General features: G+C 49.9%; 1 protein-coding gene across 3 annotated transcripts in view; it reads left to right on the top strand.

Annotated features, from left to right (window-relative positions):
• LOC135243181 (serine/threonine-protein kinase LMTK2-like) overlaps positions 1 to 14793 on the top strand; it is a 35408-nt gene extending 20615 nt beyond the window's left edge. The window contains exons 7-14 of one of the 3 annotated variants that reach the window (XM_064314805.1): positions 175 to 305; positions 4832 to 4916; positions 5854 to 5984; positions 6397 to 6546; positions 7122 to 10326; positions 10648 to 10780; positions 10890 to 11142; positions 11405 to 14793. In XM_064314805.1, coding sequence (XP_064170875.1) covers positions 175 to 305; positions 4832 to 4916; positions 5854 to 5984; positions 6397 to 6546; positions 7122 to 10326; positions 10648 to 10780; positions 10890 to 11142; positions 11405 to 11426 — 4110 coding nt within the window. In that variant the 3' untranslated portion in view covers positions 11427 to 14793. The other 2 variants (XM_064314803.1, XM_064314806.1) reach the window with 2 other exon arrangements.
• Positions 14794 to 17752: the final 2959 nt, after the last annotated feature.

Raw genomic sequence — 17752 nt, 5'->3', positions numbered from 1 at the left:
GTTTTCATGTTAATGTACAAGTGCAGTAGCCATCTTTTGGGTTCATTAGTACTGTTGAGCAAAGTGTGTTGCTTCTGTTGGGTGTGGTGCATTTTTATGTTTGAATTCCCTTGACGTGTGTGGGTGTTTGTGTGTGTGTGTGTTTGTGCGTGTGTGTGTGTTTGTGTGTTGCAGGGGGACCTGAAAGGCTGTCTCAGGCAGCAGGACTGGATGCTGCACAACATCGAGCTGCTGCAGCTGCAGAAGATGGCCTGTGAGATTGCTGCCGGAATCACACACCTGCACAAACACAACTTCCTGCACAGGTAACAGTCCTCCCTCACACACCTGCACAAACACAACTTCCTGCACAGGTAACAGTCCTCCTCACACACCTGCACAAACACAACTTCCTGCACAGGTAACAGCCCTCCCTCACACACCTGCACAAACACAACTTCCTGCAGAGGTAACACTCCTCCCTCACACACCTGCACAAACACAACTTCCTGCACAGGTAACAGTCTCCTAACACCTGCACAAAACATCCTGCACAGTAACACTCCCACACTCAACAATTCCTGCACAGGTAACATCTCCTCCACAACTGACAACACAACCCTGCACAGGAACACTCTCCCTACACACGCACAGGGCCACTCTCTTACACACCAGCACAGGTGACAGTCCCTCACACAAATGCATGGTTAAGGGCTGCGGTTCTGATTTGGCTAATGTTTAATGTTACTACACCATTCATGTGGGCGACTGCAGCTCCTCTGTATCTACACTGTGGGTCTACACTGCAGGTCTGCACTCTGTATCTACACTGTGGGTCTGCACTGCAGGTCTACACTCTGTATCTACACTGTGGGTCTGCACTGCAGGTCTACACTCTGTATCTACACTGTGGGTCCACACTATGGACTGTAACCCTGCTCAGCTCAGAGGGCCTGTCCCAGTCCTCTCTGCTCCAGCTATTAATAACTGCTGACAGAGTGATTTGTGTGTGTCTGCTGCAGCAGGGGTTCCCGAAAATGGGACCCAGCGTTACCCGAGTCCCAGGGGTTCCTCATCAAAGGGTCTCAGACGTTCTCTCCTTTAAGATTAATTCAGAGATTTCCATGGCTTTACAGCATTATTTGCCAAAAAGCAATATTGTGGCATTGTGACTGATTGCATATTAATATTATACTTACGGTTGTAGTTGGTGTAGATCTATAATCTGCTGATGTTGTGCAGTGCAGCACTGGATTAAAGGGCTTGTGTTTATTCTCTACTCAACCAGAAAGAAAGGTGGGATATGTGCTTGCAGTTTGGGGGTGGGTGGCATTTTTCTAAGAAAACGTGTGTGTGTGTGTGCGTATGTGCGTGCAAATTCAAATCAAATTCAGATCTGCTGCCTTTCTAAAGGGTCCAATGGCACAGGATTTGAACCTGTGGCCCCCTGGCTTTTAAAGTGCCCCCTGCTTCACAGCTCAATCCGCCTGTTTGCCGTGTCAGCAGCGGGGTTTACTGCCCCTGGCTGACTGCCAGCTGGGGAATGTTCAGCCCCCTGACTGTAATTAGAGGGATACCCCCATTTCAGCAGTGTGTGTGTGTGTGTGTGTGTGTGTATCTGTGTGTGTTTCTGTATGTGTGTGTGTGTGTGTGTGTGTGTGTTTCTCTATGCGTGCGTGTGTGTGTGTGTCTATGTGCGTGTGTGTATCTGTATGTGTGTGTGCATGTGTGCAAGTGTGTGAGGCTGTGTTCTCTCTGTGTGCATGTGTTACTGTGTTTTCTGATGTGTCTGACTTGTATGTGTTAATTTGTGTGTGGGTGTGTTTGTGTGTGTGTGTATTTGCACGCGCATGTGTGTTTTTGTGTGTGTGCGTGTGTTTCTGTGTGTGCACGTGTATTTGCTTGTGTATATGTGTGTATTTGCGCATATGTATGTGTGTGTATTTGTGTGTGTGTGTGTGTGTGTGTATTTGTGCATATGTGTGTGTGTGTATTTGTGCATGTGTATTTGTGTATATGTGTATGTGTGTGTGTGTGTATTTGTGCATGTGTATTTGTGTATATGTGTATGTGTGTGTATTTGTGTGTGTGTATTTGTGCATATGTGTGTGTGTGTATTTGTGCATGTGTATTTGTGTATATGTGTATGTGTGTGTGTGTATTTGTGCATGTGTGTGCGTGTGTGTGTGTGTATGTGTGTGTGCATGTGTGTGGAAAGCGTGTCGTGTTTTGCCTTCATTCTGAGGACCCGCGAGGTCTTCCCCCGGCGTTCTCCAAAAAAGGCGTGAGTGCGCGCGCAGGTCTCGCTTGTGCCCCCGGAGCGTGTGGGGCGCGGTGGGGGGGTCGGGGGGAGGGTCCGGGCCGCCGGGCTGCTCAGAATAAGCCTGGCTGGCTCCAATTACCCGGCTCACGGGGATTGCGGCGGTGTCGTCTGTCGTCCGCCGCGCGGATGTTGATGATTCTGCGCTTCTCGTGTAAAGGGATATTTCGCCCTCGCTCTGCCCATTTTTTCCCCGTCGGGCGAGCGGCTGGAACGGGGGGACGCCCAATAGAAACGCTCGCTGCGCCCCTCTTTTTGGTCCTGCGCTAATTTACGGCCCGCCCCCTCCACGCACCCCTCACATGAGAACCCCCCTGTCTCCCACCTCCCCCCTCCCCCCCGAACGCCGGCGACTGTGGAATTCTGGGATGCGCACGGCACTCCTGGGTCCAGCCCCCTGGTCACACAGAAGCAGTAAAGGTGTCAGAAAAGGGTAGCGGTTTTACAGAGATGGGCGGACCTAGCCGGACTTGGGGGGTTGTTCAATTGTGAGACCCCCCTGTGCTTTTAAATTGGGGTCGCGCAAGTGACCGGGCACTTCAGACTCTGCGCTTCATCAGCTGCAGGGAGTCAGTGAGGGGCGTGTGGCAGCGCCCACGGCAACAATGGAACGCCACTGTGAATGCTGATCCAGCTGGTTCAGGCTCCGCCCCTCCCCCGGTCCTCACCCTTCCCATGCCCCCCAACTGCTACCTGTCGCAGGTTACACACTTCCCCAAATAGGGCTATCCTTTTGAATGCATGCTCAAAACTGCAGCCGCTGCCGTGGCAGTGCATGGCGAGGTGTAGTGATGGAGCGGGGTTCCGTTGCCGTGGCGAGGTGGCTTTGCCTTGTAGGGGAAAGCAGAGGGGGCCGGCGAGTGGGGGGCTGGCAGTGCTTGCACACCGTCACTTCCAAGCACCCAGCTAAAATATACCTCAGGATATCTTACTGTCAGTCTGGCAAGGGTGTGAGAGAGAGAGATGGGAATGAGAGAGAGAGAGAGAGAGATATGGGAATAGTGCAAAGATGGCTATGCAAATGTCTGCCCTGCCAGAGCTGCCCCGGTCAACTGTAAGTGCTGTTACTGTGAAGAAGAAACGTGAAGCGGTGGGCCGCACAAGCTCACAGAACAGGGCCTCCTGAGTACTGAAGCGCATGGCGTGAAAAAATGATCTGTCCTCAGTTGCAACACTCACTACCAGGCAGAGTCCCAAACTGCCTCTGCAAGCAACGTCAGCACAAGAACTGTTTGTCGGGAGATTCATGAAATGGGTTTCCATGGCCGAGCTGCCCCACACAGGCCTAACGTTGCCATGTGCAATGCCAAGCATCGGCTGGAGTGGTGTAAAGCACACCGCCATTGGACTCTGGAGCAGTGGAAACGTGTTCTCTGGAGTGATGAATCACTTCACTATCTGGGAGTCTGACAGACAAATCTGAGATTGGCAAATGCCAGGAGAACGCTACCTGCCAGAATGCAGAGTGGCAACTGTAAAGTTTGGTGGAGGAGGAATAATGGTCTGGGGCTGTTTGTTATTGTTTGGGCTAGGCCCCTTAGTTCCAGTGCTAGAGTGAGCAGTGCTTTCTCACCTTAATGGTGGCTGGTTCATTTGGCAGTAGGGGTGCAGCCCTGGTGCCCATGAGGGAAATCCTAAATCAGATTGGCTCCTGCTAAAATTTGCTTCAGTTTACAAAATAATGAGTAAAACTGAAGCTGTTTGAGTTTGCCTTGCGGTGCTCTCTGCCAGTAAGATGGTAGTAATGTCAGAAAATTATGTTCTGCTGTTCTGTTCTGCTTGCCACCACTGGAGGGCAGTGCAGAGCCAACCTCAAGAAGGGCTTGTACACACTCCCTTTGGTCTCTGTACCCCTCTGGAGGATTAAAACAGGCTTCCATAGCATGACAGGAGACATACAGTGTACAGTAAATTTTAATTGAAAGGTATAAGACCCTTCATAAAAATAAAATGACTGAGATATCTCTCCTCTTCTCTATTAGTCTTGCTCGGTCTGTTTACTTGACCAGCAGAATGTCTATAAAATACCTGCAGGCTGTCTGTGCCTGAATGAAGGCTGGACTGGATGTATACTGAACAAAGTACACCTGTACCTGCCCCAGCCCTGGGGTCCATTCCTTTCTAATTAATCAGTTAAGGGGAAGAAAAGGGCTGGGTACTCTCTGCATTAAAAATCTGACCAAATGGTCCAATATATATATTTATTAGTGTAAGATAACATTTGCTCTTGTCTTGTCTAGCATGTTTCACACAGTGTTTTTGCACTGTGTTTGATGTATTCTAAAATAGACATTTTTTTCTTGGCCATTTTGTGCGATTATTCATGCAGGTACGTTTGTTCAGGTTGTTTTAAATACCGGTGTGTTTGTTCAGGTTGTGTTAAATTCAGGGGTGTTTGTTCAGGTTGTGTTAAATTCAGGGGTGTTTGTTCAGGTTGTGTTAAATTCAGGGGTGTTTGTTCAGGGGTTTTTGAATGCAGGTGAATCTGCTCAGGGAAAGTTGACCCCAGCTGTCTCTTTTCCCTTGCTCCAGTGACCTGGCTCTGCGGAACTGCTTCCTGACCTCTGACCTGACCGTTAAAGTCGGCGACTACGGGACTGGCCCGTCTCGGTACAAGGTGGGCCCCTTTTCTGAGCTCGTCCTATTAAGGCATTGGTCCCCTGAATGTGGGTGGGCCTCAGGGTCTGGCATCCAATCCGGATTGTGCCAGAGGCTGCCAGCTTTGCCACACCAGTCAGTGGTAACTTGGACAGGCCCGTGTGATATCATGACATCATAAGTACAGTCTCAAACATAATCATATTTCTGTTAGCCCCCACCCCCTCCCACCTTTTTTTTTTGAATGGGTGCGACATCCGTCAAGTTGGTTGTCCAGGGCGGGTTATGTTCAGCTGTTGACCTCTGACCCTAGAGCCCAGCCCAGAGCAAAAGCCTTACCAGCGCGTAATTTAACGCCAGGCATATGTCCTGGCCAGAACAGGGTGTTACCGCGGAGACACCATTCGCCGAATTCTCAATGAAACAAGCTGTCACAATTCGGCACTCAGTGTTCCTGCCATTTGAGGAGACTTAGGGACTAAAGGGTGCACAACTCCGGTCCTGGGGGGCCGGTGTGCATGCTGGGTTTTGTTCCAACCAATTACCTTAGTTTTAGTTTTTTGACAGCTCTATAAACTAGGCTGGTTAACTCCTGGACTTGAGCACAGTACACTCTTTAGGATACGCTTGCAGTGTGCAGCTGTAGCTGGTGCTTTTGCAATTTTCAGATCAAGATATGATTAAGCTAATTGAATAATTAAGAAGAGAAGTCGGCACAAAATCCTGAAACGGATCGGCCCTTGTTGTACACCCCTGGACTAAAGCCTCCCAAATTGGCAGGAACAGACAGGGCCAGAGTTTCCAAAGGCAAAGGAAACTTGCCGAAAGCATTCACAATTCATTTATTAGCTGCCAGACATTGCCTTATTGTGTGTGTGTGCTCATGTACACATTTGTCCCTCTGTGTGCATGTGTGACACGTGCCTTCCGTGCTGTGACACTGTCTTCCGTCTCAGGATGATTACATCACCACGGAGGCGGAGCCGATGGTGCCTCTGCGCTGGACGGCTCCTGAGCTGCTTAGTGAGCTGCACGGGGGCGTGGGGGGCGTGGTCATGGAAGAACAGACCAAGCCCGGCAACGTGTGGTAGGTTTCCCTCCGCCGGCCGCTGAGGCTGGAACAGTGCACGGCGATCCAGTAGGTGTCAGGCTCGAGTCCCAGGAAGGGACGTCACTATTAGGTGCTTTGGGGAGGAGGGCATGCCCAAACTGAGGGGAGTGCAGCATTTAAATTGACGAAAAATACAATTTGGCATTCCAAACATTTCTTTTGTCAAGTTGTATTCATAGGTCCATCCCATTCAAAACTATGTTGGGATGTTTGGGATAAAAATCGGATGTAAAAAAACTAGAAATAAGAGAGATAAAACTGTGTGTGTGTGTGTGTGTATGCATGCGTGTATGTGTGTGCGTGCCTGCGTGTGCGTGCGTGCCTGTGCGTGTGCATATGCACATGCTATAACACAGTGGTAATCCAGTGTGCCCTGGTGTGTGTGCAGGGCCCTGGGGGTGACGCTGTGGGAGCTCTTAGAGAGTGCAGCCCAGCCGTACTCCCAGCTGTCGGACCAGGAGGTTCTGACCCACGTTATTAAAGAGCAGCACGTCAGACTGTCCAAACCACAGCTGGACCTGCCTTACGCTGACCGATGGTGAGCCCACATCCATCTGCATTACTGTCTGTCTGTCTTCACTCTGTGTACACTTAACAGTGTGTGTGTGTGTGTGTGCTGCAGGTAGAAGGCACAGTGTGTTGTGTGTGTAGCTGATAGGTGTGTGTGTGTTGCACGTATAAGGCGCAGTGTGTGTAGCGTGTGTGTAACTGTGTGTGTGTGTGTGTGTGTGTGTGCTGCAGGTATAAGGCACAGTGTGTGTGACTGTGTGTCTGTGTCGGTGCTGCAGGTATAAGGCACAGTGTGTGTAGCGTGTGTGTAACTGTGTGTGTCTGTGCTGCAGGTATAAGGCACAGTGTGTGTAGCATGTGTGTAAATGTGTGTGTGTGCTGCAGGTATAAGGCACAGTGTGTGTAGCGTGTGTGTAACTGTGTGTGTCTGTGCTGCAGGTATAAGGCACAGTGTGTGTAGCATGTGTGTAAATGTGTGTGTGTCCTGCAGGTATAAGGCACAGTGTGTGTAGCGTGTGTGTAACTGTGTGTGTGTTTGTGCTGCAGGTATAAGGCACAGTGTGTGTAGTGTGTGTAACTGATAGGCGTGTGTGTGTGCTGCAGGTACGAGGCTCTGCAGTTCTGCTGGCTGCCACAGGATAAGCGCGCCACAGCGGAGGAGGTGCACAGGCTCCTGACGTACCTGCGCATGCAGGGCCAGCGGCAGGCCGAGGAGGACTTCCAGCAGCGCTGGGACGCCCTGCGGCCCCGCCCCGCCCAGGGCCACGCCTCCTTCCCCATCCTGGACCGCTTCAGCGAGCCGGACGAGCTGCTGACCGTCACCGAGACCAGCCGCGGCCTCAGCTTCGAGTACGTGTGGGAGGCGGCCCGGCACGACCCCGCCACCCTCAACCACCACAGCGTGTTCTTCCCCGCCGCGTGCTACGAGGCCCCGCCCCCGTCCGAGCCCGCCCACGGGGCGCTGTCCGTCTTCGACGCCCACCAGGCGGGCTCCGGGAAGGAGTACTACATCCAGCTGGAGGAGCAGGAGCCGGGTGCCGGGGAGGGCGACCCCCAAAGCGGCCAGGCGGGAGGGGGACCCCTGCAGCAGAACGTGATCCTGCAGGACACCGGTCTGGACGAGTCGGGGACGGACCCTGACTTCTTCCACCGCAGCCTGGACTCCAGGGACTCCAACCCGGCCAGTCAGCCGGAGAGCCCGTACCGCGCCCACATCTTCAGCGATAGCGGTGGTTCCGCCCCGGACCGCCCCTGGGCGAGCGGCCTGCTGGAGCTGCCCGAGTTCAGCACCGGCAGTCTCCAGAGGGGGGCGCCACTAGCGGAGGCTGGGATGGGGAACAGCTCATCTTTCAGGGGTGTTATGGATCTGAGGCTCTTAGGGGAAGCTGAGGGACAGGACACGGCTGGAGGACATCTCCTAGACTTGCCGAATCTGTCTGATGACTTCCTGTTCCCTCAGGCGGGGAATCTGGCGAGGGAAGGTGGGAATTGGGCTCCGCGGAAGGACACCCCGGTGGCTGATTCGGACTGCGTTTCCGACCCCGACCTCAGGGTCATTTCCATGGAGTACTCTGAGGTCGCGACCTCTGACGAGGTGGAGTCCGCCTCCGACCCCGCCCTCGCCAGGGTAGAGCCTCCGAACTTCCCGACGCCGCTCCTGCTGCCTTCGATGAAGACCGAAACCCTGGTGCCTTCAGGAATGCCAGACGCTGGGGGAGATAATCCCAGCAGCCTCTTCTCCAATAGAACCTCCTCCCCAGACGTGGAATGCACTCTGCTGAACTCCTCTGAACTCGGGACCGACCTGGTCCTCCACCCTACCTCCCAGCACCTGGAGGACACTGCCTGGCCAGTCAGTAACCATCAGCCCCCACTGCTGAGCCCATGTGCTAACACAGACACTTTGTGCGATGATGCCAAAAATCTGGATGATTGGTCTGTGGTGACACAACGCCCAACAGAGCAGTGTAGCCTCTCCCCTCCTTCCGCTCATGCCAGTGAAGCCTCTTCAGATGTTGACCATGCCCTCGTGGATGAGACCATTTCAGATTGTGGCCTTACAGATAGAATTGCTTCAGATCAGATCGCAGATGACTCCTCTTTGGAACACAGCCTCGTGGATAAGAACGTTGCAGACCTGATGGGTTCTGTGCATGAGACCGCTTCAGACTGTGGCCTTACGGACGGAATTGCTTCAGATCAGATTGATCTTGGGGATGGCTCCGCTTTGGAACACAGCCGCGTGGATAAGAACGTTGCAGACCTGATGGGTTCTGTGCATGAGACCGCTTCAGACTGTGGCCTTAAGGACGGAACTCTCTCAGACCCATCAGGTATTAGGGATGGAACTGGTTCAGGCAGTGGCCTTATGGATGAGGCCATTTCAGACCATGCTTCGAACCAGATGGGTCTTAGGGAGGAGGCTTCTTCAGATCATGGCCCTACAGACAGAACCGTTTCAGACCAGGGTCTTAAGGATGAGAATGATACAGGTCAGAGGAGCCTTGTGGATGACAGCACTTCAGCCTCTAGTCTTAGAGAAGAGTTCCTCAGCATAGACCTGGTGGGACTTTCAGTTACAGACTCCAAGCTGCAGGAAGCCACTGATGGTGAGCACCCTTCCAGTCTCCCTGAAGACCCTCCCACTCAGGACAGAACCCCCCCGGCATTGATTCCCGACCCCCTCCTGGAGCAGACAGGCCAGGAGGCCCTCCCTGATGACCGTGGCTTGGCTTCGGCGACAAAGGTAGAGGGTTCGGTCGAGACGCCAGACTCCGTGGAATCCCTGAACGTTCACCATCTCCAACCACCCAGTCGAACCACTGACAGCGGCTACGACACCGAGAACCTGGAGTCGCCTGAGTGGAGCTCCCAGCCTGTTGACCAAGAGGAAGCTGGGCCGTCCCCAGTCGCCCCAGAGGTCATTGTGCTGGAGGCAGAGAGTACTTTGGACGCAGAGGAGGGCATGTCCACTTCTAGCCCTGCTCCCATGGAAGAGCCCCTTGCCCTCGGAAATCAGAGCCATCGGGACTCCGCCTACTTCTCCGACAATGAGTCAGAGCCAGAGAAGAGGCTGGAGGAGAACGGCACAGGCGACCCCACTGGCAGCATGCCCTGGCAAATGGACGATTCGAGGCCCAGTGGCGAAACTAGCGACGTCCTGGCGCCCAGCAAGGTAGGGGAGGACGACACGGGGTGCCCAGAGCCCCAGGGCGAGGTCCCACTGGAGCCCGAAAAACCCTGCAGCTGGGACAGCGTTCCTGAGCTGGTGCTCACCCCAGCAGACTCTGCCCAGGGAGGGGCGGGTTCCGTCCGCAGCTGTGAGGAGACAGGAGAGCAGTCCAAGCTCGGGGGCGGGGAGGAGCCCCATCCAGCCGGACGTGCTGGGCCTCCCTCCCCCTCTCTGCCAGAGGCCCACGAGGGCGCCTTTCACGCCAAGCTCGTCCGCACGCACGCGGGGGCGGGGCCGGGGCCCAGACTCAGGGAGCGGGATGTGGAGGGGCGGTACCTGGTCGCCGGGGGCGACGGGGCCGAGGATGGTTCGGAGGCAGACGAGGAGGACGAGAACAGCGAGGATTCGGACGATGAGGACATGCAGGCATACCGCCTGCACAGCTCCGCCTCTGACAGCGACGACGAGCCCCTGCCACCCGCCCCCGTGGTCATCATGGACACCAGCCACGCCCACAGCCTCAGGAGCCTGCTGAAAGCTGCTACCCCTTCGTCAGCGGCTGCCGATGCCCACTCTCTGCCCAGGAAGAAAGCAGTCTCCTTCTTTGATGATGTCACCCTGTACCTCTTTGACCAGGTACTGTTGTGTTTTCGCTGTCTTTGGAGCCTATAGGAGACAATAGGGCAGCACAATTAACCATTATCAATCATTCATATCAATTAATGAAAAGTGATCAGCTGCAATATTGACGCATTGTGAGAATGCCTGCCCTGTAAAACTTGTAATACTTGTAAAAACAAGTTCTCCATTATACTGGGGGTGGGATCCGAAATTCCTTATTTGGGCTGTAGAAACATAAAAATCAATAAAATGGAAGACGGGTGGATGGGTATGTAGATGGACAGACAGGAAGTGTGTGGCTGAGCTGTGTCTCTCTCTCTGTCTCTCTCTCTACAGGAGATTCCCACTAAAGACCTGGGTGACCACTTCTCTGAATCCTCCAGTCAGGTGTCAGAGTTCGGCAGCCCAGCCCCCCCCTCCAGCCTCTTGAACAGACTCACCAACTCAGAGAGCTCCACCGATGAAGAGGGTACACGGCACTCCTGTATTTATTTCCCTTCAGTTAAATCCAGAGTGTCTCACTGATGAAACTACAAAAATAAAATTGATTAATTGATTGATTGATATATTGATAACAGGTGGCACGTTCGAGTGGGATGACGACTTCCCATCCCCAGAATCTTCCTTCATCTCCAAGGCAACCGGAGATGTAGACAAGTCGAAGGCACCTCCTGCTGTGGCCTCGCAGTACTTCTCCCCGCCCCCTCCAGACCACGCCCCTGAGCCGAGCTGGCCACGCCCTTCCACCTTTTCCCGCTTCTCCATCTCCCCAGCCAGCATTGCCAACTTCTCCCTCACTCACCTGACTGACTCTGACATGGAACAAGGCAAGTACGCGCACACACACACACACACACACACACACACACAATCTCAACAACTTACAGTAAATATGGAGTAAGGCAAGCACAATCTCATGACCTCCAACATGGGACAAGACATGCACGAAACACATATACACACTAGTATGCGTGTATGGACATGCATGCGCACACACACACACACACACATACACATACCCCACGTAATGATGGCGGTGATGCAGAGTCAAGTGTGCTCATTGCCTCCTTCCTGTCCTTTTGTCTCCAGGGAGCAGTGACGGGGAGAAGGAGTAGCACGTGAGGAAAGTATGTCCTGCAGAGGAGGCGGGCCATCAGGCCGGTACCTAGTTCTGATGACCAGGGGCCTTTTCCCCACGGCCTGCTAGGATGAGTACATCACCATTATGATGGCGGTAGCCAAGCGGACATGGAGGGACCAGCCCCTCTTTGCATAAACTCCGCCCACCTGCCCACACCCAGGCCAATGAGCCAAACCTGGGCTGGGACAATCAAAACTTTCAAAAGAAAATATACAGATATATTTTTTAATGTTTGTTTTTTCTTGGTTTAGAAATCTAAAACCTTGCAAGAGGATGTTCTGGCATGAGACAAAGAAGGTATGCGTTGCCCGAAGCTAACGTGCTAACGGGCTGCGGCTCATGCCTCAGAAGGACAGAGCAAAGCTTTGGCATCAGTGAACCACATGCATTCACGCCACAAACTGGACTTGACCACAAGGCTCGAGAATCTTGCAAAGGCGTCTGTCTCTAATCCACTGTATTTTTCTGTAAGAAGTCTTTATTTTTATACACTCAGGAGTTATGAACAAAGGAGAAGTGACTGATTAGTGTTCACCAGAGCATTTCTGGGATTCATCGTCTCTGGGAATGGAGAAATGATTCTCACACACTGCTGTAACTTACAGACTAGTTTCTCCCAGCAACTTGTCCTCAACCATCAACTTCACCCACAGAGATGGGAAGATTGGCAAGCAGCTGCTGGACTGGTGAAGAAGATTGTGTTTGCACACAAGCCAGTTTCAAACCCAAGCTGTAACCTTTCGTCCCAGGCAAATTAGCCTGCCGCAAAGCATTATGGGACATCTGTGACAAAACAGTCCGAGTCTGGGCTGCAGCAGTGGTGTTCACTCTTGCATTTGGTGAGCCACAGAGTGTGTTGGCTTTGGTTTTCACCATAGCCAGCAACCAGTTCAGAGCCACAGAGCCAGTTGAGGTAGTGTTCACAGTTGTGTGAAAAACCTCTGAAGCAATTCAGTGCTGCCCTGTGCACTCTGTAGCTGTCTAATGCTGGGCAAGAGTGAATACTACTGTAATACTGGAACAACCTTCTTACCACATCCCATCACAGAGAATTATGGGATATCTGTGTGGAGTGTGTCACATGACCTCAGGATCCGCATCAGTAGATGCGGTGCAGTGTGTTGTGTGGAAAATGAATCAAGCAGTTCTTGATTTCCCGAGTGGATTGTCTAAAGTATTTTTAAGAGTAAGATAGCAACCAGCTGCTTTTGGGAAAAGCAGAAACCCTTCAGTGCCCTGTGAAAATGCTAAAATGGAAATGAATCATGAGCATGTCTGAAATCAATGTGACTGATCTAAAATGGCAAAATACAGAGCTGCATATAATGGAAATATGTATCAGTTATTGCCAGTTTATTGTGTACATATTTTAATACACATAAAATTTATGTAACAGTGCCCATGCATTTGTAATGTATATACTCTCCATGTGAAAGTACACATGAAAGTGGCAGTAAGTGATTTTTTTATATACACTGTAGATTTTAGTGTGTTAAAACAAATCTCTTGAATCTTTCTATTTGAATCTGGATCTTTATATTTTTTCAGTGAAATTGAAACTCGACCTGTGCAACGATCGTATTGCACAGAACCACCATGTTCCTCACCATCTCATTGGCTGGGTGCCATGTGAAGGGAACCAATCTTCTCTAAGCATCAGCGTATGATTTGTCGCATAGCCTGAGAAGCGATGAGGGGATATAGCATGGTTGGCTACAGATTGTGATTTCAAGAGATTTACTGTTTTTATTTTGTACGAATGAAGGATTTACAGCGAAGCAAAACCAAGAAAGAAAAAAAAAAAGTAAAAGCCACCCAGTCGCACATCCTGACCTCACCCGTTTCCTCCCTGTTCATCATGCTGCTTGCTGATTGGCCGCTGTTCACGGTGAGACACAGGAAGAAAGGGGTTTCTTCGAAAAGCCGGAATGTAATACGAGCAGATGTGGTGTACAGAGCTCTGGTGCAAAGGAGAATTTATTTGGTTTGATTTGTTTTTTTTTGTGCTGGTGCGTATGGCGCTTCAGTGGAAACGTAGCCGTGCCTGAACATTCGTATTCACACGTGGTGCCGTGCCTGAACATTCGTATTCACACGTGGTGCCGTGCCTGAACATTCATATTCACACGTGGTGCCGTGCAGGCATCTTAGCGTCTGTGAAATCACAACATGCTGCTATAGCCTCACTGGAACGGTGGAAACCCAGGAGAGCCTCAGAGGCCGTTTTTTATTTGTTCGCTGCCTGCCGTCCCCTCCCAATAGCCCCGCCCCCTGCCCTGCTCTCCGATATCATTGAAGACTCAAGTGTGGATGTGCGGTGGGATTTGAGGGGCTGCAGGGCAGAGGGATGGCCTCACTGTGTCTCTTTCTTTGTCTCTAAATTCACTGTGTGGACTAAGCTGGGGTGGGGGTCATGGGTCACTGATATTCTGAGTGAGTCGCTGCACTGCGTTTCAGAAGCACAGACTGAGGGTCCGCAAATTGAGCTTGTCAGAATCTCAATACGTATGTTTGCATACTAGACATTGACAAGTTCAGTTCGATGACTGTTTGATTACACAAGTGTAAATATATTACATGCACATCTATGTGTACCGTATGTGCATATATAAAATATCCATATATGTACGTACATGTATATTGTTGAAGCTCTGGTCAAATTGATCAGAGTCAGTAACGCTCGATTGGTCAGACTCAGTAACGCTTGATTGGTCAGACTCAGTAACGCTTGATTGGTCAGACTCAGTAACGTGCAGTCGGTTAGAGCCAGTCATTTGTGGTTGACTCACAGAGGAATCCCAAAGATTACAAAGTGATGAGCACTTAACGTGCCCCATTATCAGATTTGTAGCTAATATATGCCAGTCACTGTATTTGAAGAAAGGTAAATCTTTGTACCAACAACCTGTGCTAAAGTCAAACTTGAATTGTCACTGAAAGAAATTCTATGATTTTACTTTTTCAGCATTTGCTTAATATTGCACATTTGGGAAGTGTAACTTAATGTCAAATTGTATTGGCGTATATAAATGTTTAATTTTGGTCTGTAAACAGGGAAATTCTGTAATCAAGTCTTAAGTATGACATTTCAATTTGTAATGTAATTTAAATTACATTGACTGAACTTATGGAGTTAAAGAAACGCATAAGCAATTAAATTATAAATACAAGAAGAAATGAGACTATGCAGGTCATCCTGCTCTTAATACCTTCATGTAAAATATAAAATATAATATTTTTACTTGATATCAATGATCATGCATAATGCAATTGAATTGTTTATAATTAAAATATACTGTTTATTTAACATTGAGAATAAATTAAAATGTACTTCTATGTTATTTCTTACCCTGTCTTTTCCAGTAGTATGCTTCCAAGTTTCTTCTGTAACATAAACCATAGAATGTTCACTCTATCCTGACCTCTCAGAAATTCAGTTTATTAGTGGATGGGGCTCTGGTCCAGTATCGTAGTCCAGGGTGCCCCCTGGGATTCTGGGCCCCATGATTTCACAGTGGGCCCCCCAATCCAGGCCACCCTGTCCCTGCACAATTACAGCACCACCCCCCACATATGGCACCCCTGGACTTGTCTCCCCCCACAACCTGTTTCCTCAAGCTGCACATGAAATGTCTTCCTCTGCCTCATGTCTGTGTAAGCTTAGCTTGTGGACTGCGGAGTTTAAAGCAGCAGTGGTTCGATGTCACGTTTTAGGGCAGAGCATGTGCGAGTGTGCACTCCCCACAGAGAAATGAGTGTGGGTGTTCAATAAAATTGGGAGAAGGGGGAGGTGGGGGCATATAAAAAGTACAATAGGCTTTAGTTTAAAATACAATGGCCTTTAACCAGGGCCCACCAGCCTGGGTTCGGGGGCCTCTGCCAAACTGGCTTCAGGTTTTCACACACCAACGCATCTGTGCACGTTACTTTCTACTCGGATCGACGACACCAGCGCTGACTGTGCCCCACAATGTCATATGGGTGAAGTACGAATGATCGGCAACACCAATTAAAATGACTTATAATCAGCCAGTATCAAATTGAGTTTTTTTGTAAGGATAGATAAATAAACTTCACCCGTCCTTACAAGTGTGTGATGTCAGAACACGAGAGAATTCATGTGGTATTTAAGTTATAAGTAAACGCGTTTCCAGTTGAAATGTAAACTGTGTATTCAGTGTTACAAGGAGTGCAACTGATTGCAAAATGAAGTCGACAGATATAGTCAAATACTTCTAAAATAATTTTGTTGAAATCAATACATTGAATAGCCTACATGCGCGCGACTGCAGGAGATTGATTGCAATTGTAAACACACACGCACATACACGAACACTGCTAATGCGTACACCGACTGGATGTGATGCCTCGCGCAGCCATAATTAGATGATGTGAGTCCGATATGGTAATCTTAAATTCTGGACATTGGTACTGTATATATAAGGCTGGGCCGGCCACTGCTGGCATGGACCGGTCGGTCAGCGCGCGGCTAAGGCTCGTGTTTCAGCTTGCGCGGGGCTGACAGGGCGTGGAGGGAGTTTGCAGCGCTTGCAAACTCGGGCTTGAGAATGAGCAAGTGTAGCCCTTCAGAAATACACACCCAGAGTAATGTGATTCTGCCTGCCCCGCGCATGCCAGCAAAGGGGTGGTAACTGTAGGACAGGGAGGGGGCGAGAGTACCAGAAAAAAGTTAAGTTACCGAAAGGCGTATAGCATATCGGTATGCGGAGCGCTGGATAGATGTAATGATGTTTTATGTTCTAATATGCGCGCAGCAACGGCAGAGTATGAGAACCAGTATGCGTTCGGTGTTTTATGCTTTCTTCCAAACATTCCCTTCCCTCGCTTGAAGAGGTGAATCTTCAAAAATACTGGGATGAAATACAGAAGCTACACGGAGTGGTGTTAGGTTCCAATTTATGAAAGTGGAGGGAGCAATTATATTCCCCTGAGGGCTGTTAAGTTCCGCTTTGGTTTGATCCTCATCTATCCAGTGCACCTGTTAAATTCACTTGTTCTACGTCACAAACCTCGTCACAACACGCGAGGGAGGAGGGCAAGGGACGGGAATGTGGATCCGAATGCAACCCTAGTCTGCTAGTATCGATTCCCCTGAAGGACGCGTTTTGAATAAGTGTTCTCCAAAAAGAGATGAGAACATGCACGCGAGTGGCCTTGATTGTGTTTTGATATAAGAAAAGAGAGTAATAACTTTATATCTGTGTTACCACACAGACTGATCCATTTAGTAGGCTACCATCAGTTCTGCCATATCCGCATCAAATGAAAAAATACATACTCGGATTTTAAGTTCCCTTTGTTTATTTTTGGCCACCATTCAAAATTGAACGACGTGAGTGAAAACTTAAAGTGGATTCTGTTCTACCCCCTTTCCGTCCTTTCAATGTGATCGCGTTGTTTCCGTTAGGGAAACAAGCTTAATAGGAAAATGGTTTGGGTACAGCCAAAAACTGTATTAGACTTAACAAGGTTTTCCCCCTTGTTTATCACCCTGTGATATTTGCGCCAGTAGTCATCACAAGCGTTACACCGTGTGGCAATTTTGTAATGACTCGTTTCCACAAGCCTCTGTCTCATTGACAAAACCTGGAGTGGACCCGATGAGCGTACCATGTCGGCAGGATATGAACATGTTTATTTTCTCCTCGTCGGAAAGTAGCCTACGAATACTTTTAATACTTTACAGCAACAAGGGAACTAAGTGTCCTCCTAAACTCAGGCAATCCAAGATAAAATATTCTGTTGAATACATTGTTCATAGGATACCTGTTAGATATATCAAACTACACTGGTTCAGTAAAATGTTCACATGAAAGAAAGGCACTGAGAGCCTTTCCGGATTAGTGCTTGACAGCGCTAAAGACCTTTTATTTTCCCTTGCTCCACCCTGTGACGGCCCTCATTCAAACACAAATTTTCTCCGGCTGCTTTTCTTAGTCTTACCTGACCAGTATTTCTCAGACAGGAATGGGTTTAAGATAATATGAATCAGTGAGTGACTGCTTGAGTGGTGGGTGGGAGTGAGTGAATAAGTGAGAGTGTGTGTATATTTGAATGAGTGAGTCGTGTGAGAGCGAGATTGTGGAAACACCTGTGCCGACATCCCATAATTGCCCACAACTCTGTTGCATGCTAGACTTGGGGTCAAGTGTATGAGCGCACCCCAATAAAAGCGTTTTGCTTTCTACTGGATCTGTATGGCAGCTGCTGACTGAATAGCCTTTTGGAAACAGCAAACTGTAGTTGAAATCTGGCAGAACAGCACAGAATGAGTCAAAA

Source organism: Anguilla rostrata, chromosome 17 (assembly GCF_018555375.3).
Source record: "Anguilla rostrata isolate EN2019 chromosome 17, ASM1855537v3, whole genome shotgun sequence".
In the NCBI taxonomy this organism is placed as follows: domain Eukaryota; kingdom Metazoa; phylum Chordata; class Actinopteri; order Anguilliformes; family Anguillidae; genus Anguilla; species Anguilla rostrata.
This window is presented reverse-complemented; position numbering and strand designations above follow the sequence as displayed.